The sequence below is a fragment of the Camelina sativa genome, chromosome 11 (genome assembly GCF_030686135.1).
Source record: "Camelina sativa cultivar CO46 ecotype springtype chromosome 11, ASM3068613v1".
Lineage (NCBI taxonomy): Eukaryota > Viridiplantae > Streptophyta > Magnoliopsida > Brassicales > Brassicaceae > Camelina > Camelina sativa.
The window spans coordinates 46,902,181-46,920,613 of record NC_141890.1 but is presented as its reverse complement, the minus strand read 5'-3'; the positions used below and the strand labels follow the sequence as shown (position 1 = coordinate 46,920,613).

Here is an 18,433-nt window from a genome sequence, read left to right as displayed (position 1 = left end):
CATTTATGCTAAAACCATGAAGTTATACTGGACGGAAAAAAGTCAAAGCATGAACACATACAAATGTCTTAGTTCAATGAAAAAATCACGTGACGATACGTTGTAGTGATTTCCAAGTGTCGTAAGATCTTATTAAACCTTAATTACGTATGATCTGTCTTTGCGTAGCATCAAGAGGAGACAGCGAGCGAGTGCGAGAGAGAAGGTTCCATCGATCATGTGCGCCTTTCAACCCGTAGCTCTCTTTAAGTACTTAGACGAGTGCTCCAATTCGAACAAAACATTGAAACAAAGACAGAAAAAAAACAAATGTTGTCTCTATTTTCTGTTGTTTTTACTTTTCTTGCTCTATTTCTTCTCATCCCTGGTCTCTTCATTTCTCGGCGTCTAAGACTTCCTTTCTGCTTGGAAAATATAATCAGATTCTTCAAAATCACAGCTTCTAAATACGATGATGAAAGAAACGACGAACGGTAGTGCTTTTATTAATCATATATAGTTTCTACGTACGTGTTAATTAAAGCTCCGTCTATTTTATTTTTGTGATATATTCTCAAATTAACTAACTATGGATTCTTCAACCACGTGTGAGTCCATATTGCTCAATTGAATTTTTAACGTTTGTGCATATTATATTTTGTTATATGAAAGTCTACAAACATTTTTTTGTTCTTAATTCCGTACGTAGTGGTCCACTGGGAGAGAAAGAGAAACGGGCGAGAAATAGAATGCCAAAGCATGTGGCGGTTATATTGGACGGAAACAGACGTTGGGCGGAGAAACGTGGACTCGGGACATCGGGTGGCCACGAGGCCGGAGTGAAAAGGCTCATGGAGAATGCTAAGGATTGTTTTGCTATGGGGACAAATACAATCTCACTCTTTGCTTTCTCCACTGAAAATTGGGAAAGGCCTGAGGTGATTACTGGAGAAATGATATATGACTTTAGCAAAACGGTTCAAGATATTTTTGCTTTTGAGTAACCACCAATAAGTTTTGGACCATATGAATAGAACATGTTTACTAATTAGTTATTTCTTTTCACCGCCGGTGATACAAATTTGTGACCTTAAAAACTTTTCTTTTAACTATGGTTGAGTTACTAACACTGATTATATATATGTTTCTTTATACTTCCATTTTGATTCGGTTTTTCGTTTTCTTTGATCAGGATGAAGTTAACTGTTTGATGGCCTTGTTTAAGAAACACTTTAAGTCTGAAATGCCTTACTTCCAAAGGTATATATTCCAACATGTTGATTGTTTTAATATATCCTCTTTAGAAGAGTTATGTCCTGATGTTAATTTTCCCATACGGTTTTAGAGATAAGATCAAGATCTCAGTTATTGGGAACCGCGCAAAAATCTCCCAGTCGCTTCTAGGATTAATAGAAGAGGTAGAGGAAGCTACAAAGAGCTACGAAGGGAAACAGCTCATTATAGCTATAGACTATAGTGGAAGATTTGACATCTTACAAGCATGCAAAAATCTTGCAACGAAAGTGAAAGACGGGTTGATTCAAGTGGAGGACATTGACGAAAAGGCGATGGAAAATGAGTTGATGACAAAGTGTAGCGAATTCCCAAACCCTGACCTGCTGATAAGAACAAGCGGAGAGCAAAAGATCAGTAACTTCTTCTTATGGCAATCTGCGTACACTGAGCTTTACTTTCCTAATGTTTTGTGGCCTGATTTTGGCGAAGCTGAGTATCTTGACGCGTTGACTTGGTATCAGCAAAGGCAGAGGCGATTTGGTCGAAGAGTTTAAACTTTGTATTTTCATGTCTCAGTAATCAAAATTGTTCAATTGATGCAATAGTACGTAGCGATACAGTTGTTTCATGAGACAAAAATATTTGTGTTTGTTTTAAAAATGCTTCTTAACTTTCAATAAATTCATTTTCAACTTTAAAATGAGATTTATTTTGGTAAGTGTTATCTCTAAAATTGGCAACTACATTAGTTTGACATATAAACGTAAACATGCATTCCAGAATATGGCCTAATTAAATCCCAGGTTTATACTTAACATATACAAACTTCAAGGCTGGACTCGGTTAGTTCCTCAAGATTTTAGCGGCCGCCTCAATTGACACAAAATAGTTTGAAAATTGAAAGGTAGATACCACAATTTATAACCACACTGACAAGTTCATTGAATGAACATTTAAATTACTAGTCTTTTTCTCCAAAAAGGCAAAATAAAAATATCAATGCTTAATCGAAATGTAACCAACTTCATTTATGGCATAGTTTCCAAAAATGCGAGAGGAACAACCAGCGCTAGTAATCAAAAACTTACTTCTTATAAAGACGATACTCACACATTTCTATAATCCATGCAAACACTTGCTAGTTGCTACTCTTCACACTCTCTATACAATGCTGTCTCTACTCTAATCGGGAATCGGGAATCGGGAATCTTGGAAAAATCCCTGAATCTCTCCTAGAAACAATCATAGAGACAGAGGAAGCTACAAAGAGCTACAAGAAGAAGCATCTCATTGTGGCCATAGATTACTGTGGGAGATTCGACATACTAATAGGTCATGTTCGTTTCCCACGATGCTGCGACTCCACCGGCAATCCAAATTTTACTCTGATTTATTAGTTTGGTACCGCTGAAAATTGAAAACGGGCGATTCCTATTACTTTTAAAAAGAAGGACAAATAACAGCGACAGTTTTAATAGTTTTAAAAAGAGTATCGACAGTTCCGGCGACACTTGAATAGATTACGGCAAAGGAATTACTCTTCTCTGCTTGTTTTTTTCTTTCTGATAGCTAACTTTGGTAGCAGTGTTGTAGAAAACGAACAATGCATAACTTTGTTTAATTGTAACTAATACTTAATAACAGGAAAATGTTTTTAGGAACATGTACGTGTCATTTATTGATCTAATCACACCTAACGAATTAAGCTACAAAACACTGAAAATCGTTAGTGGGTACCGACTTAGATTTTTTTTTAACGAATTAAGCTACAAAACACTAGAAAAAAAGTCAACAACTTTAGTGGAGTGTTACCGACTTAGTTTCTTTTTTTTTTTTTTTTTTTTTTTGTCAACAATGGCCATACCGACTTAGTTTAACAAGATATTTTATTTATCAGTTAACCAACTGAAAAACAAAATCGATTTGTTCGATTACATCAAATAATACTCTTAGAGGGGTCTAGTAATACGGCTTAATAGTGATGTATCAGGAATCTTTTATCAACAAATACATATAAATATCACCAAAGATATAATATGGATCTACTTTTGGTGGTTAGACATTAAAAAAAATATTTTTCAATTAAGTATCTCCACGTACAAGTTGTATGGCCTGTCTAATACGTAGTAAAGAGACAGAAGGTTTGATCGATCAAGGTAATGTCTTTGATTATCTATATAATGAGGAACTTTCAATGAGTCGATCGAGCTAATACGTCGACGAGGCAAAACAATGTTGTCTCTTCTCTCTTCTCTTTTATCTCTCCTCTTTGTGTTTCTCATCTCTTTTTTCATCATCACAAGCCATTTTAGCTTCCCTCTTTCCTTGCTTAAACTCCTTGGATTCATCAAATTCACAGCTTCGAGAGACGATGATGACAACTACAAACGGTACTTGTTTTTGTTGAACTGATACACATTTTTTGCTGGCTTCTCAAAACTAACCAAATAGTAATTGTACTTGTGATGAATGATTTAATCACTTTTACTTACTTCTTAGAATATGTTTACAAAGTTATTCAAGAAAACATATTACGAAGTTTTATTTCAGTTTGTTATAATAAATACCATTTTGTTTATACATAAAAAATATTCACAAAGTGTAACCAAAATAGTTAACTAGAGATATTTTATAAAAATTCTTCTTTGCAACAAGACTGTTTAGGTAGATCATAGTTCAACTGAAAAGTTTTCAAGCTTCTCTTTTGATTATTTATTTTTATAATTTGCGGTTAAAAATGGGGTTGGATAAAATTCACTGCACAATGACATCAAAAACTTCATTGAATGATAGTTATCTACTAAGCAGAGATATTACTTACTGGTTTAGTTCCTCTGTTTCATCTAAGAGTCAAAGAAAAACAGAGTGACCAGTGCGACCTTGTGTGTGTTTGGGTAGTAGAAGAAAAAGAAGAAAGCCAGAATAAACTAAGTTCATTTCTGGCAATGTTTCCAAATCTGTCAAACAGATAACGTGCGCTTAAGATTTTCATGTTTAGTAAATATAAACAGAGCTTTCACAAATACCAGATGCTCTGTTTTGTTAAAAGATGACAATGCTTAATAGTTAATATGGTCTTTTGTGTTTGTGTAAGTGACGAGGGAACTTATGTGGTCGGAGAGGAGGAGCTACAAAGAGAGCTGATGCCGAGACACGTGGCAGTGATAATGGATGGAAACCGGAGATGGGCCAAACGGGCAGGATTGCTGACGTCGCAAGGCCATGAGGCCGGAGCTAAACGGCTTATAGAGTTTTCCGAGCTCTGCTTCAAATTGGGGATTCATACAGTCTCAGCTTTTGCTTTCTCCACAGAGAATTGGGGCAGACACAAGGTGTGACATTTTTTAGACAAAGTAGCTTAAATTCTCATACAATTATTGACACTAACCATTTTCCTTGGTATTATTAAGATTGAGGTTAAGTGCTTAATGTCTTTGATCCAACACTACCTCAAGTCCAAGATCCAATATTTCCAAAGGTATAAATACAATTCCATTTAGCTTCTGTTTGTTTAACATGTGATCTTCCCACTCTTTACCAAGATCTTTTTGTTTTCAGAGAGGAAACTCGAGTTTCTATTATCGGGAATCTAACAAAGATCCCTGAATCTCTACGCCAAACAATCCACGAGATAGAGGAAGCTACGAAAAGCTATAAAAAGAAGCATCTCATCTTGGCAATAGATTACAGCGGGAGATTAGACATCTTACGCGCTTGCAAGAGTATTGTTCATAAATCAGAAGCTGGATTGATCCGAAAGGAAGATGTAGACGAGGCAATGATCGAGAGAGAGCTTCTGACAAGTTGCACCGAGTTCTCAAGTCCTGATCTACTGATTAGGACAAGTGGAGAACAGAGAATTAGTAACTTCTTCTTGTGGCAGCTCGCTTATACCGAGCTCTTCTTCTCATCGGTCCTTTGGCCTGATTTTGATAAGGATAAGCTTGTTGAGGCCTTGGTTTCATATCAGCGCAGGGAAAGGCGATTTGGCTGTCGAGTTTGATCCACATTTTCTCCACTATGTTCATGTGAGATCTCTAATTTCAGAGATCATTGTACTTTCATACATTTTGTGTAGATAAATCGAAAAATTGCGAATAAAATCAGCCATGCAGTTTCTTGTTTCTTGCTTCGCCTACACAAAACTAAAAATGAATCTTGCAATACAAGTAACTGTAATATCCCAAAGACTTATTGAAAGCAGTGTTCTCGAGGTATAAACACATCCATTATTACACAATCATATACAGTTCCCATTGCAGTTTATTGCAAGAAAAAGAAAAGAAAAAAATCAAGATTTCCGACCACCAAAGCGTCGTTGTCTCTGCTGAAACGACATCAAAGCTTCAACATAACCGCTCCTCCCAAAATCAGGCCATAGCTCTTGAGCAAAGAAGAGCTCAGTATAAGCCAATTGCCACAACAAGAAATTACTAACTCTTAACTCACCGCTCGTTCTTATCAGTAAATCCGGATAAGGAAACTCAGTACAATTCGTCTCCAACTCTTGCTCGATAAGTCCCTCATCTATCTCATCAACATCAATCTCACCATCTTTAACTCTCTGAGCAATACCTCTACACGCTTGTAAAACATCGTATTTCCCGCTGTAACCAACCGCTACGATCAGCTGAAGCCTGGTGTTGTTCTTAGTACCTTCCTCAACTTCGTTGATCAATCTTAACAGAGATTTCGGAAGTTTCGATGAATCTCCAATGATCGATATCCGAACATCATTCCTAAAACACTCGAAAATATGAAGTTCTTGAAACATAAATATAATCAATCAAAAACAATTCTTGATTACAAATAAACTTACTTGGCTAAGTTTTGAAACTCTGATTTAAGCGATCTCTCGAATAAACTAAACAAGAAATCAATCTCAATCTGCAGAGAGAAACATATAACTTCAAATCGCATCAAGATCGAAAGCTGTGTAATATGCAAAATTGAAGAATTAGGTTCTAAAGTAAACTCACCCTTGGTCTGATCCAGTTATCAGTAGAGAAGGCGAAAACTGTAAGAACTTGAATGCCCCATCTACCACTAAGCTCAACGATCTCTTTCAAAGCTTCAACGCCAGCTCTGTGACCATCCCAAGGTTGAAGACCTTGATTCTTAGCCCATCTTCCGTTCCCGTCCATTATAATCGCCACGTGTTTAGGCATCAGCTCCGGCTGAAGCTCTTCCGGCAGAGTTACTTCTTCTTCCTCCTCCGCCGGCGTAAGCGCAACCTCCGATTTGGTAGATCTGACTCTTAGTCTGACTCCTCTGTTCACGAAACTCGGCGAGTAAGAGAATAAACAGTCTCTACTTAACCGCGATCGCCCGGCATGCAATCGCCGGAAGGATGTAGGAGTAGGGACTCGTAGAGATAACATCTTAAAAGAGAGAATTTATTCACTCGAGGCGTTGTGGTAAGAGTTTGATAGGAGAAGAGAAGAAGCATTATTGTATTAAAAGCGGAGAAGATTAGTTGGAAATTGGAAGTTTCTTAACTCCATAGATGGTTCTGGTGAGGCGGTTTGAAAACGACGCCGTGTGTTTTTTTGTTCTGTTTTTTAAAGACGATCATGTTCATGTATGTTGTTTTCGAAATTGAGCGCCACAAAACAAAATTTATCGTTAAAGACTAAAGAGATATATTCCAAAGCTTTTGTTTTTTTTCTTAGTATTTTTTTCTCTTTTTGTGTGGTTTATACGAGTTATACTATTCGTCCACGTCTCTCTAACGTTTCCGATTTTATCATGCATTAAGAAGCTCCTACCATATAAATGTAAATTTGTAATAAAGCTCTGATTTATATCGATCACAACATTCTCATAGCAAATCCAAAACCAAATTATATTCAAAAAATCTGATTTTATAAATGAAAATTGTGGCCGAAGTGAATAAAAAGGCCCAATAGCGTAATAACACGTGAGTTTTGCTATCCGGGCTGTGATTCGCCACGTATTAACTTCTCCCGCCACCACACCTTTAACTAAATACCAGAACTAACCTTAGGTAATCAGCGAAGTAAATAGTAAAGGCATAGATCTTCAGAGGGTATAATGGTGAATTGAACTGGGAGTTTAATTGTTTTTGTCAGCGTAAAATCCAATTGAACCGTTCGGTCACCGACCTAACCGGCTTTAGTTTTTTTCACCCACGCTGCGTCGTCGTCAGTCGTCATCGAACCCAAAAAGAAACAAAACAGTTTGATTCTCTCATTCCTTTTTGTCGGGTCGTGTGATTTTTTTAAAAACCAAAAATGGGTATAACGAGGAACAGAAGGAAAACGGACCCTGAAATCATCATCGCCAGAGATACAGATTCCGAATTAAGTTCGTCAGAAGAGGAAGAAGAAGATAAGTACCCTTTGTCGGAGTCGGAGGAGGAAGAAGAAGAAGAAGAAGAAGATGAAGCGGTTAAAAATGGAGGGAAAATTGAATTGGAGAAGAACAAAGCCAAAGGGAAAGCACCCATTACCGTTAAGCTTATCAAAAAAGTTTGCAAAGTAAACCCTCTTCGAAAAAAACCCTAGCTTTTCTTATTCGACGTTTCAACTGCTTTCATTTCTAATTCTGTTTATGCTTTATGCAATCAAAGAAAATGACTTTAAATTTTTGCTTTTGATTTCAAAACATACTGATGTAGCCACTGTTGCCTAGGAGTGAATTTAATCAAAAGTGTCTCAAATTCGCCTCATTGTTACTTAAAGTTCTTCACTTTGATGTAGAGACAGAGGATTTTTAGTGTTTGGATTTGATTGTTTTATATCTGTTGTTCGTTCCATGGTGGATTTATATAGGTTTGTAAGCAGCCTGGGCATGAAGCTGGATTTAAAGGAGCAACCTATGTCGATTGTCCTATGAAACCTTGCTTCTTATGCAAAATGCCTGGTAAAGAATCCACATTTCCTTTTCGATTCTTGCTTATATGTGTATGATGGCGAATGGAGAAAATGTTAATTTACTCAAATGTTTTTGCTTTTTGCTGCATCAATTGAAGGCCACACTACAATGTCATGTCCTCATAGAGTGGTTACTGACCACGGAATACTCCCAACTTCGCATAGGAATACGAAGAACCCTATTGACTTTGTGTTCAGGCGCCAACTCCAACCGAGGATTCCCCCTGTAAGTCTCTTTGCACGCCGTTCTTACTGCATTTTGGTGCGTAGTGAGATTTTTGTTGACTGGAGTATATGGAACTATTTGTGCTATACAGATCAAACCAAAATATGTGATACCGGATCAAGTTCATTGTGCAGTCATTCGATACCACAGCAGACGTGTTACATGTTTGGAGTTCCATCCAACAAGAAATAACATTCTTCTCTCTGGAGATAAGGTTTTTAGAATTGAACAAGTGTCATATGTTACAAATTTTTCTGCATCTATCTTCTCATTGTTATTTTCGTTTCTGTTGGTTGTATGGTACACTCTCTAATAGAAAGGGCAAATTGGAGTCTGGGATTTTGCTAAAGTGTATGAGAAGAATGTGTATGGAAACATACACATCGTACAAGTTAATAATATGCGGTAAGGATCGTATTGTACCTGATGTAATGTTACATCTCCATTTAGATGTCTATATCTGGAAACAAAATCTTGAGTCTTTTGTTGAATCAAATTTCCCTGCTCTTGTCGGTATGCAGGTTTAGTCCCACAAATGACGACATGGTGTATTCTGCATCCTCTGATGGAACAATTGGTTATACTGACCTGGAAACTGGAATCTCATCAACGTTGCTGAATCTCAACCCCGATGGATGGCAGGTCACACCATCAACTCGTTTCTCTGATTTTGTCTTGTATGAGCCATTATGCTGATATGACATATCATCGGTTTATAGGGCCAAAAGAGTTGGAAAATGCTGTACGGTATGGATATTAACCCAGAGAAAGGTTTGGTGCTAGCTGCTGATAATTTTGGGTTTCTTCACATGTAAGTGATTTCATCTCCTTAAACTGTTTGTAGACTACTAGCCTCTTTGTTATTGTTTAAATGAACGTCAGACTTATCTTCTTGTGATAAAAGGATCGACCATCGTACCAATAACAGTACGGGTGAGCCAATTCTGATACACAAGCAAGGAAGCAAAGTTGTTGGACTCGACTGCAACCCTGTCCAGCCTGAGCTTCTTCTCAGTTGTGGGAACGATCATTTTGTAAGTCTATCAAAGAGAACCAAGAGCATGCTTTTACTTTGGACTCGTTTAGATGATTTCTGTCAGAACTTGTTCAATAGATTTGCTTGGTTATGGTTTCAGGCACGGATATGGGATATGCGTAAACTTCAACCTAAAGCTTCTCTGAATGATCTTGCACACAAGCGAGTAGTCAACTCTGCTTATTTCTCTCCATCATCAGGCACAAAAATCCTCACGACCTGTCAGGACAACCGTATTCGAATATGGGACTCGATCTTTGGGAACTTGGATTTGCCAAGCCGAGAGATTGTTCATAGCCATGATTTTAATCGGCATTTGACGCCATTCAAAGCTGAATGGGATCCTAAGGTTTGATACTTTAACCTCTCTCTCTTGTTTTCTTGTCCATCGATTTCCCTTTTATGTAGCATTTGTTATATGTTCATCCGCAGGATACCTCGGAGTCGCTCATTGTGATTGGCCGTTACATAAGTGAAAACTTCAACGGAACTGCTCTTCACCCAATAGATTTCATTGATGCAAGCAATGGACAGTTGGTTGCAGAGGTTATGGATCCAAACATAACAACTATTACTCCAGTCAACAAGTTGCATCCGCGTGATGATGTTTTAGCCTCAGGAAGTTCAAGGTTCGTGAGTTTATTATTACCCACGAGTTATGAGAGTAACTAATTAGTGAAAACTGTTTTGATGACTAATCTCATTGGTGTGGATTTGGTTTCAAACTCCGGTATCTTCAGGTCCCTATTCATTTGGCGGCCACAGGAGGAAACAGAGATGGTTGAGGAGAAGAAGGATAAGAAGATTATTATATGTTCTAGTGAAAGCAAGAAGAAAGGAAAGAAGCACAAGCGTGGCAGCGATGATGAAGACGACGATGATGACATGTTTAGCTCTAAAGGCAAAAACATTAAAGTCAACAAGTCTCAAGCAAAAACAACCAAGTCTACTCGGAAGACAAAAACTTAAGATGAAGAAAGAAGTATTTTATGTATAGCTAACTTGTACTCTGTTTTATTTTGGTAGGTTCTCTTGTACATACTCTGTTTTAGTAGCATGCCCTGTTTTGCCTTTGGCCGGCGATTTTGCTTTCCTTTTTTAAGGGCATGATCGGCTTTTGTGTGACTCTCTTCAACTTTTTTTTGGTGTATCTAAAGTATGAATTGCAGTAAGAAGGTTCTCTTTTGTTTTCTTTTAGTTGTTGAAGTGATTCTTGATCTCACTGAGTGATGGATGAGTGGAAACAGGGGATGAAAAGTCTTTACTCTTACGTCATCTTGACAGCTAACACTCATCTGTATCAAAAAACAACTAACTAATAAACAAACTGATTCCAGCAAATCATCTTGTTGTTTCAAGTATGGTCTGCCACTACTTCATCCTATTATATTTGTCAATGCATCACAAATTTTTGGACGCGCCATTAAAATCTGAATGTAACTTTGGTTATCTGCAGTTTTGATTTTAACCAAGGTTTGTGTAAAACTCATTACTCATATACTCGTTCTGTTAGTGATATAAGGGAGGGAGCATTGGTGATCAAATACATACAGTGATTTACATTGCTAATCAAACCTAGCAGTCACAACAATAGCCGCATGTGTTACATAGGAATGAGTTTTTCATCTCTCATCACATCAATCCAATACAAAATAGAATCCAGGGTTCTATATCTCCTCTTAAACCCAAACTTCTCCACCTTCTCTCTCTTCCCAAGAAGCTTAGACGGAAATCTGAACAGCAAATCCATGAAAACCCAGTTCGCCAAATCATCAATCTCTGTCCGAACAAGCTTCTCCTTAGCCACAATCTCATCCCACACATGCTTTCTCTTACCCATCTCTTTATCAAACAAGAAACCTTCATCAAACATCGTAGTTTCATTAACTTGCACTCCAAGTTTCTTCCCGATTTCAGGCCAAATCTCCTTCCAAGTGAAACCTACCCCATTAATGGCGTTAAAGGCTTCACCTTTCGCTCGCACTCTCCCACTCGCTGCAGCGAATATATGCTGTTCCGCGACTAAGTTGGAATCAGACCCATCAATGTAACTCTCCTCCCAACATTCTCTTGTCCCTCCAAACACAAAAGGAAGATTCAAATACTTACACATGGCACCATAAACACAAAGACTTCCCATGAAATTGTAGAGAGTCCTTGTAGAGCTTCCCATTAGCAAACCGGGTCTATGAACCGACCAAACAACCGAATTACCAGTGATCTTCTCCTTCAACAAATCCTCCAAAACATAATAGAAATTTCTCCCAGAACTCTTCCTCGGACACTCCTCGCTGTAATAACACAAACTCGAACCTTCTCCGACAAGAGACACGTAATGCTTCATCCCCGTTTGAAGCGAGAAGTGCTTTAACCTCGTAGCGTTTGGTAGAATCGCGTCCAAAGCGTTTGTAAGCATCATCTTGTTCTGAAGGCAGCACTTGTCGCTATCCAATGGATACTCACCAGACCACGTGACCCAGAACACGTGAGTCACGATGTCTTGTAATGGAGACAATCTCTGTTTAGTCTCAGATGTGTTAAGCAGATCACATGAGATGAAATTGTACATCTTCGTCAATGAACTGATCTCCGGGTTTCGCGCTACGCCGTAGATTCTCCATCTTGGTTTAGACGTTAATAGCCTCTTTACAATCTCTCGACCAACGAGTCCGGTGACGCCAAAGATCAACGCGACGTTCTCGTCTACTTCGTTTCTTCTCATCAAGATTCCATCTTCAGACCCCATTGTTGTGACTATTAGAGAACTAATTGATTACGATCGAAGCTTTATATAAACATTTACGTAGAGAGTAAAAAATAATGTGTGGGACTGATTCAACGGGTTTTAGGAGAGTTTAAAGACTCGATGCTTACCTGTTTTTAAAGGCTATGTTAGAATATCTAAAGCAAGTTGCTTTGGAAACAGCTACGATTCAGCATAACTAAGCACAATTTTATAATACAAATAGATTAAAGTCAACAGTGTTTTAGAGTTTCATGTTACAATCCTTTTTCTTCTGAAAAATTACGAAAAAAATGGAGTTAATAATAATCCACACATTATTTTTATGGATGGCATAAGTTATATTGCTTGCAATATTTGTGTGTATAGAAGAAGATATGTTTAAGATTCAAACCATATACTGTATGGTGGAAAAATCTAAGTTTATCCTTCGAAAATCTTGACATGCTCCACCGTAGACGTCAATGTCAATATTACCATGGTATCAACTTTTTTTTTTTTATAAGACATCAAAATAGTGACAATACCATAAACTTAAACCGAATTTATCCATGCACAACTGTTTGATTGACCCACACACTTACTAGTTATTTCTGTTTCATGGCGAGTTGCAACAGTTTTATAATGAGAGAAATAATTGAGGTTGGGACTTGTGACATTTGAACTTTTCTCTTGATCTCTAAATTGTTTTTTCGGAGTTACAATTTTGTTTGTCACGATTGCTTACCGATTTGGACTATGATGTCTATAGTCTAGTCTAGGTTTTGTTCATACTAGTAGAGTTTGTTTTAATCGAGCTAGACAAAATCAAAACGCTCATATATAGTGTCGACCTAATAGTCGGTTTTTTAAGTTCATTTGATTTTGTTTGTTTAGCCAAATTGTATAGCCTTTAGTTATGACACTATTGTCAACTATATATGTGATCTGCATATCGCAAAGACTAGGTTGGTTAATGCATGTGGGTTGGTCAATAGTGCTGCAAGAGCAGAGTCATTGATGTCTTGATATATATGGTACGAAGTACGAACCTATATATACCCATAACCGAAAAAAACATTTGGTATCATTGTAAGGATGATTATCATCTATTGGGTTAAGCGGGCGTCGTCTATTGTTTACCAATTTAATTTGTGGCTATGGAATGTGTTACGGAAGCCACATGCAGTTCTTATAGTTTTAAAATGAATCGTCGTGTTCAGCATGTGTCCACTTCTCAATCGGACGGTCAAGGTTGCGAGATGCAGAATCTGGCCGTGGCCGTTACGTTTGCTGGCCGGCTTTTTTTTAATTTTTATTATGTATACTCTTCAAGTGGGTCTCTACTGTTTCTTTCACTTAACAGTCTTACCGGTCAAAACCGATCATATTAACCGACAACTAGTTACACACGTGAGTGATACACTAACTAACAACTCATGTACCAGAATCTAACTAATCTGAGATCTAACTGACATTATGCAGTGGCCAAACATGATACTTCGAATGAAACAAGTTCCAAATATTGTAGAAAAATGGAATTGTACAATTTGAGTATTCGAAACGACGACATGTATAAATTACAATACTATTAAAACTTTTTGATTGATAAAAAATATTGTAATAATTTAATTAGTTTGTTCTTATGTTTTTTTTTTAAATCAAAGCTTTCGATCACGTATGCGTCAATCTTGGTTGTGGAACTGATAAAAAAAAAATTGAATTGAAGTTGACAATATTCTGCCGGTCTGCGTTGGAGAAACTGAAAGGGGAAGGGGGGGGGGGGAATGGGTACAGTGTATCTCTTGCCCCAAAGACATTGAAAAGCTAAAAAATCATACACTTGGCTCTGTCCACAGCTTAAAAATGGACCATGTTTTGTGGTAGACCTACACAATACTCTTCTTTCAATCCTTGTCTTCCTCCCTTCTTCTACATTAATCTATATCCATTGAATAGACCCACTTCTCATCTTTTTTTTTTTTTTTTTTTTCTTCTTAAACAACTCAATGTAGCTTAAGAAAACGGCATGGAGTTTCAACTTCCATGTTACAAACGGAGTGTGCTAGAGAGAAAGGGGTCTAATCATAAATAACTAAAATAATCGCCTTTAAACGAAATTACACGAATAATAAGGATTAAATCATAATTACCTCTTTGTTATGGTTCTGACTTCACACGACCACTACCAATAAAAAAAAAGTTTCTTAAATCGCCCAACGGTGGTGATCGATTTCGCCGGAAACCAGAGAAGAAAACCCTAGATCCTAGATATGGCGGAGAAGCTTGCGCCGGAGAAGCGACACGATTTCATTCACAACGGTTTACTCACTTCTTTTATCTAATTCCCCACACATGAGATTTGATCGAATTGATGTGTGATTAGATTCTCGATGTTGTTTGTTATATATAGGGCAAAAGGTGTTTGAGTGGGATCAAACCTTAGAAGAAGTGAACATGTACATAACTTTGCCACCAAATGTTCATCCAAAGGTTTTCCACTGCAAAATCCAATCCAAACATATCGAAGTTGGCATCAAAGGCAACCCTCCTTATCTCAATGTCAGTTTCTTTTACTATATATCTTTCAACATTTTGGATCCTAATTGGAGAAAATTTGAGTGAGATTGTCTAACATTTTGACAAATTTGCAGCACGATCTTAGTGCCCCCGTGAAGACTGATTGCTCATTCTGGACTTTAGGTACTCTATTTAGATAAACTATGTGTATTTGAGAGTATATATAGGTTGGATGATGGACTGCTGTATAGCTATTGTGTTTGGATCTTGAGTAGGCAAGGGTATGTATGTAGTTTCTGGTTGCAGCGAGCTAAGAGTGTTAATGAGCCTGATTCTATGCAATTTTACAGTATGTTTTGGGTTATTTACCCAGCGTATGTATGTAAGTTGCTAATCTGAAGTTTTTTTTTATGTTTGATTTGGCAGAGGATGATATAATGCACATTACCTTGCAGAAGAGGGAGAAAGGGCAGACATGGGCATCCCCGATTTTGGGTCAGGGTCAGTTGGATCCTTATGCCACTGATATTGAGCAGAAGCGGCTCATGCTGCAGAGGTTTCAAGAAGAGGTTAGCTATGTGTAAAGTGTCTTCTTGGTTTAATATGGTTTTCTACTTTTACAATTTTTTCTGTCTGTCTTGTTCATCAAACTGATCTCTGAAGCCAATCTTGGGCATCATCTTTTGGATAGAATTGAATCTATGTCAAAACTCAAAATATTACTACTTTGCCACAGATAATCTGATTTAGATGACTCATGTGTAGTCACATTGATTGTTTTCTTTGTTTAAGCACTCTTATTTTGTGTCTTGTGAGCTGTGTGCTCTCTCAAGTAGTGATCTCTCCTTAGAAGAAAAAAAAGAGTAGTGAATCTCTTATGTTCATGGATAAACAGTCTGCATAGGCCTGGTGATAGTTAACCTATAGTCTAAGCTGTGGTGGCTGCCTTAACTAGGTGATTAAATTGTTCACTCTTAGTCTAACCGGATTCTGAAGGTTTAGAAATACATTGAGCAAATTAACTAGGCATGACTGAACACATGGGTCTGATTCATGTATGCCTTGACGGCTTTACCCTCTTTGGTTATCTGCTTGTATGCATACTTTGTATTGAGCTCAAGTATGCTTTTCTTTTCTCTTTCGATCAATTTTCTTCTCACATGCTTTGTCTCTGTTGGTTTTTACAGAACCCGGGATTCGACTTTTCGCAAGCTCAGTTCACGGGTAATTGTCCAGATCCAAGGAGCTTCATGGGGGGTATTCGTTCTGACTAAAGATAGTCCAACTCTTGTTTCTATTGTATCCTATTATCTTTTTATAAACTCTAAAGCCACCTTTGACTTAACAAAATGTCTCATGGCTCATAAATAAAACAGCCTGACTCGCTCCTGTATAACTTGTATTAGCAATCATATGAATCGTTCGTCGTCTCTTGTTCAGTTATCCTTATCTTTCCCGACAACAGAATCGGAACATCAGCTAAAGTCCACTGACCCGTGCATTCATCTCCACTTCGAATATTGTGTTGAATTAAAAATAAAAAAGTCGATAGGTGGAGGAATATAAGGAATTTGGAACAAAATAAATTGGAGCTTTTTTTTTTCATCTTTCTCTATTGTATATTGAGAGACAGGCCGATTATTTGAAATTCGATTGTTTTAAATAAAGAAAATTAAAACAAGAGAGTAAAGAAGAGAGCTTTATTAGGCGCGCGTCATCTTCATGGCGACACATATCATAAGACAGACAAAGAGGGAACGAATCTCAAGACTAGCCATTAGTTTTTGTCTCTTCCCGTTGCTCTCATAGACTCCTTCGTCTTTGTTGTTCCATGATTCTTCTTATTTCGGTACCTACTTGACTTAAAAAAAAAAAAAGCTTCATCTTCTCGATGATCCTCTGCGCAAGCCGCCATCATGACGCTAAATCCTCCTCCTCCTCCGTCGCAGCCTACAACGCCTCACTCGCCGCCGAATCGCCGCGTTCTCATTGTCGGGAATTATTGCCACGACGTTCTGATCCAGAACGGATCAGTCGTAGCTGAAACACTAGGCGGCGCCGCCTCTTTTATCTCTAACGTCTTAGATTCTTCATCCGTCTCCTGCGAATTGGTCTCCAAAGTCGGACGCGACTTCAGATACGAGGTCACTCACTCCCCGATCGTTGTCCCGGAGAAGGTGACAACAGTTTTCGAAGCTTATTTCGATCTGGGCATCGATGTGATCGGTCACGCTGATCGGGTATTGAAACGGGTCTCTGCATGTGATCCGATTCTCCCATCGGATATACCGGATTCGAGATTCGATTTCGGGATGGCTGTTGGAGTCGGCGGCGAGATTTTGCCGGAGACGCTTGAGAAAATGGTGGAGATCTGCGACGTTGTGGCCGTTGATATCCAAGCTCTGATTAGGGTTTTTGATCCTGTTGATGGATCCGTGAAGCTTGTTGATTTGAGAGAGAGTGGATTCTTTCACATCTTGCATCGGATTGGATACTTGAAAGCTTCATCAGATGAAGCTCTTTTCATGGATGTTGAACAGATGAAGCATATGTGTTGTGTTGTGGTGACTAATGGTGAAAAAGGTTGTAGGATTTATCATAAGGATGATGAAACGATGGTTCCTCCGTTTGTAGCGAAGCAGGTGGATCCTACCGGCGCTGGTGACAGTTACCTAGGAGGTTTAGTGGTTGGGCTTGTAGAAGGTTTGGCTGTTCCTGATGCTGCATTGTTAGGGAACTTCTTTGGTTCCATCACTGTTGAGCATATTGGTCAGCCTAAATTCGATTTGATGATGCTTCAGGTTTGATTTTGGTTTTTGTTCTAGCTTCTTGAATTGCATGCTGTGATGATAGATTGATAGTGATGTATGTTAGGCGGGCATGTCTATTCTTGTTTATGGAAGTGGTGTAGGCCTAACATAAACGGGTTATTATTGTACATCATAGTCCCAGTAAGTAAGAACCAGGACAGAGTCTGTGTTAGTGTTTAGTTTTCTCTTAATTGATGTTGCATCTTGCAGACCAAACCTAGAGACGGTGAATTAGAAGCTGAAAAAGAGACTTTTCTTGTTTTGGTTCATAGTTAGTATAGCAGCAATTGCATTCAAAACATAGGGTAGATTCAGAAAAAAATAGTGCTGGTTAAGCATTAGCTAAAACCGGATATGCTCTAAGAGAATTCAAAAGTATGGACTTATGGTTAGCTTGATGTATCAATAAGTGCTTAATTCTATGCATGCTTTATTCTATCTGTTGAGATGAGGGCTGTATTCAATAGAAATAGTCAAATTGGGCCACTGGCGAGTGCAAGTGAACATACTGGAATTTAGAATATAGATTTGTGTTTGTGTCTGCAATGAGGATTCATCCTCTCTCTTTGATGCAGAGAGTGAAGGAAGAGGTGCAGAGAAGGAAGAAGCAACGTAACCTCTCAATTAACCATAAGAATGATCAAGAAGAGTTCCATGCGCGTCTAACTCCAGCTCGGTTTTCGTGCGTCGACTCTCCAGTTCAAACAGAGTTATTAGTCAATGGTCTCTCTTGTGACAGGTGATGATGATGATGATGATCAGTGCCTGTGAATACGAATCTTGAATTTATCTTTTTTTTTTCCTACTAACAAAGCTCTTCTGAGTTGTGTGTAAGCAAGCTTCTACACGTTTATAAATTTTGGAAATCTATTAGTGTATAAAACGCGTTGACCAGGCGTCTTCAAACGCTCTTTGCGGTCGCGCCACCGCACAAGTTTTCTTCTTTGGCAGAGCAACTCATGCCTCTCAAATTTGAAATTAAAAATGTCAAATTGAGAATAGAAAAAA

The 18,433-nt window shown here is 38.1% G+C and overlaps 7 protein-coding genes across 7 annotated transcripts; 5 read left to right on the top strand and 2 right to left on the bottom strand.

The window, feature by feature from the left end:
• Positions 1 to 288: 288 nt before the first annotated feature.
• Positions 289 to 1,915, top strand: LOC104726458 (dehydrodolichyl diphosphate synthase 5). Its single transcript, XM_010445328.2, has 4 exons — positions 289 to 473; positions 689 to 917; positions 1,172 to 1,239; positions 1,325 to 1,915. The coding sequence occupies exons 1-4, from the start codon at positions 310 to 312 to the stop codon at positions 1,767 to 1,769; spliced, it is 906 nt and encodes a 301-aa protein (XP_010443630.1). The 5' UTR covers positions 289 to 309; the 3' UTR covers positions 1,770 to 1,915.
• Positions 1,916 to 3,259: 1,344 nt separating this feature from the next.
• Positions 3,260 to 5,340, top strand: LOC104726457 (dehydrodolichyl diphosphate synthase 3). The gene is made up of 4 exons (XM_010445326.3): positions 3,260 to 3,605; positions 4,310 to 4,547; positions 4,626 to 4,693; positions 4,774 to 5,340. The coding sequence occupies exons 1-4, from the start codon at positions 3,448 to 3,450 to the stop codon at positions 5,216 to 5,218; spliced, it is 909 nt and encodes a 302-aa protein (XP_010443628.2). The 5' UTR covers positions 3,260 to 3,447; the 3' UTR covers positions 5,219 to 5,340.
• A 45-nt stretch (positions 5,341 to 5,385) lies between these two features.
• CPT4 (Undecaprenyl pyrophosphate synthetase family protein) lies at positions 5,386 to 6,853 on the bottom strand. Its single transcript, XM_010445325.3, has 3 exons — positions 6,195 to 6,853; positions 6,035 to 6,102; positions 5,386 to 5,954 (listed from the first exon to the last, which is right to left on the bottom strand). The coding sequence occupies exons 1-3, from the start codon at positions 6,594 to 6,596 to the stop codon at positions 5,507 to 5,509; spliced, it is 918 nt and encodes a 305-aa protein (XP_010443627.1). The 5' UTR covers positions 6,597 to 6,853; the 3' UTR covers positions 5,386 to 5,506.
• Positions 6,854 to 7,321: 468 nt separating this feature from the next.
• On the top strand, positions 7,322 to 10,564 carry LOC104726455 (protein DAMAGED DNA-BINDING 2). Its single transcript, XM_010445324.3, has 11 exons — positions 7,322 to 7,715; positions 8,010 to 8,100; positions 8,210 to 8,337; positions 8,429 to 8,551; positions 8,654 to 8,742; positions 8,859 to 8,979; positions 9,057 to 9,148; positions 9,242 to 9,371; positions 9,474 to 9,722; positions 9,806 to 10,002; positions 10,114 to 10,564. Exons 1-11 carry the CDS (start codon positions 7,470 to 7,472, stop codon positions 10,340 to 10,342), a joined length of 1,695 nt encoding a protein of 564 aa, XP_010443626.2. The 5' UTR covers positions 7,322 to 7,469; the 3' UTR covers positions 10,343 to 10,564.
• A 283-nt stretch (positions 10,565 to 10,847) lies between these two features.
• Positions 10,848 to 12,437, bottom strand: LOC104726453 ((S)-8-oxocitronellyl enol synthase). The gene is made up of 2 exons (XM_087471819.1): positions 12,248 to 12,437; positions 10,848 to 12,127 (listed from the first exon to the last, which is right to left on the bottom strand). The coding sequence occupies exon 2, from the start codon at positions 12,117 to 12,119 to the stop codon at positions 10,977 to 10,979; it is 1,143 nt and encodes a 380-aa protein (XP_087327945.1). The 5' UTR covers positions 12,120 to 12,127; positions 12,248 to 12,437; the 3' UTR covers positions 10,848 to 10,976.
• Positions 12,438 to 14,259: 1,822 nt separating this feature from the next.
• On the top strand, positions 14,260 to 16,046 carry LOC104726452 (HSP20-like chaperones superfamily protein). The gene is made up of 5 exons (XM_010445321.3): positions 14,260 to 14,417; positions 14,509 to 14,657; positions 14,750 to 14,798; positions 15,042 to 15,184; positions 15,803 to 16,046. Exons 1-5 carry the CDS (start codon positions 14,369 to 14,371, stop codon positions 15,887 to 15,889), a joined length of 477 nt encoding a protein of 158 aa, XP_010443623.2. The 5' UTR covers positions 14,260 to 14,368; the 3' UTR covers positions 15,890 to 16,046.
• Positions 16,047 to 16,181: 135 nt separating this feature from the next.
• Positions 16,182 to 18,359, top strand: LOC104726451 (inositol 3-kinase). Its single transcript, XM_010445320.3, has 2 exons — positions 16,182 to 17,416; positions 18,001 to 18,359. The coding sequence occupies exons 1-2, from the start codon at positions 16,532 to 16,534 to the stop codon at positions 18,166 to 18,168; spliced, it is 1,053 nt and encodes a 350-aa protein (XP_010443622.1). The 5' UTR covers positions 16,182 to 16,531; the 3' UTR covers positions 18,169 to 18,359.
• The last annotated feature ends 74 nt before the right edge of the window (positions 18,360 to 18,433 follow it).

Coding starts and splice junctions, on each gene's coding strand:
- LOC104726458 (XM_010445328.2), top strand. CDS start 310: ATGTTGTCTCTATTTTCTGTTGTTTTTACTTTTCTTGCTCTATTTCTT. Junction 474..688: donor GATGAAAGAAACGACGAACG/GTAGTGCTTTTA, acceptor TTCCGTACGTAG/TGGTCCACTGGGAGAGAAAG. Junction 918..1,171: donor AAAATTGGGAAAGGCCTGAG/GTGATTACTGGA, acceptor TTCTTTGATCAG/GATGAAGTTAACTGTTTGAT.
- LOC104726457 (XM_010445326.3), top strand. CDS start 3,448: ATGTTGTCTCTTCTCTCTTCTCTTTTATCTCTCCTCTTTGTGTTTCTC. Junction 4,548..4,625: donor AGAATTGGGGCAGACACAAG/GTGTGACATTTT, acceptor GGTATTATTAAG/ATTGAGGTTAAGTGCTTAAT. Junction 4,694..4,773: donor AAGATCCAATATTTCCAAAG/GTATAAATACAA, acceptor TTTTGTTTTCAG/AGAGGAAACTCGAGTTTCTA.
- CPT4 (XM_010445325.3), bottom strand. CDS start 6,596: ATGTTATCTCTACGAGTCCCTACTCCTACATCCTTCCGGCGATTGCAT. Junction 6,103..6,194: donor ATAACTGGATCAGACCAAGG/GTGAGTTTACTT, acceptor TTCTCTCTGCAG/ATTGAGATTGATTTCTTGTT. Junction 5,955..6,034: donor GAGTTTCAAAACTTAGCCAA/GTAAGTTTATTT, acceptor CGAGTGTTTTAG/GAATGATGTTCGGATATCGA.
- LOC104726455 (XM_010445324.3), top strand. CDS start 7,470: ATGGGTATAACGAGGAACAGAAGGAAAACGGACCCTGAAATCATCATC. Junction 8,552..8,653: donor TTCTTCTCTCTGGAGATAAG/GTTTTTAGAATT, acceptor ACTCTCTAATAG/AAAGGGCAAATTGGAGTCTG. Junction 9,372..9,473: donor GTTGTGGGAACGATCATTTT/GTAAGTCTATCA, acceptor TTATGGTTTCAG/GCACGGATATGGGATATGCG.
- LOC104726453 (XM_087471819.1), bottom strand. CDS start 12,119: ATGGGGTCTGAAGATGGAATCTTGATGAGAAGAAACGAAGTAGACGAG.
- LOC104726452 (XM_010445321.3), top strand. CDS start 14,369: ATGGCGGAGAAGCTTGCGCCGGAGAAGCGACACGATTTCATTCACAAC. Junction 14,799..15,041: donor TTGCTCATTCTGGACTTTAG/GTACTCTATTTA, acceptor TTGATTTGGCAG/AGGATGATATAATGCACATT. Junction 15,185..15,802: donor TGCAGAGGTTTCAAGAAGAG/GTTAGCTATGTG, acceptor TGGTTTTTACAG/AACCCGGGATTCGACTTTTC.
- LOC104726451 (XM_010445320.3), top strand. CDS start 16,532: ATGACGCTAAATCCTCCTCCTCCTCCGTCGCAGCCTACAACGCCTCAC. Junction 17,417..18,000: donor TCGATTTGATGATGCTTCAG/GTTTGATTTTGG, acceptor TCTTTGATGCAG/AGAGTGAAGGAAGAGGTGCA.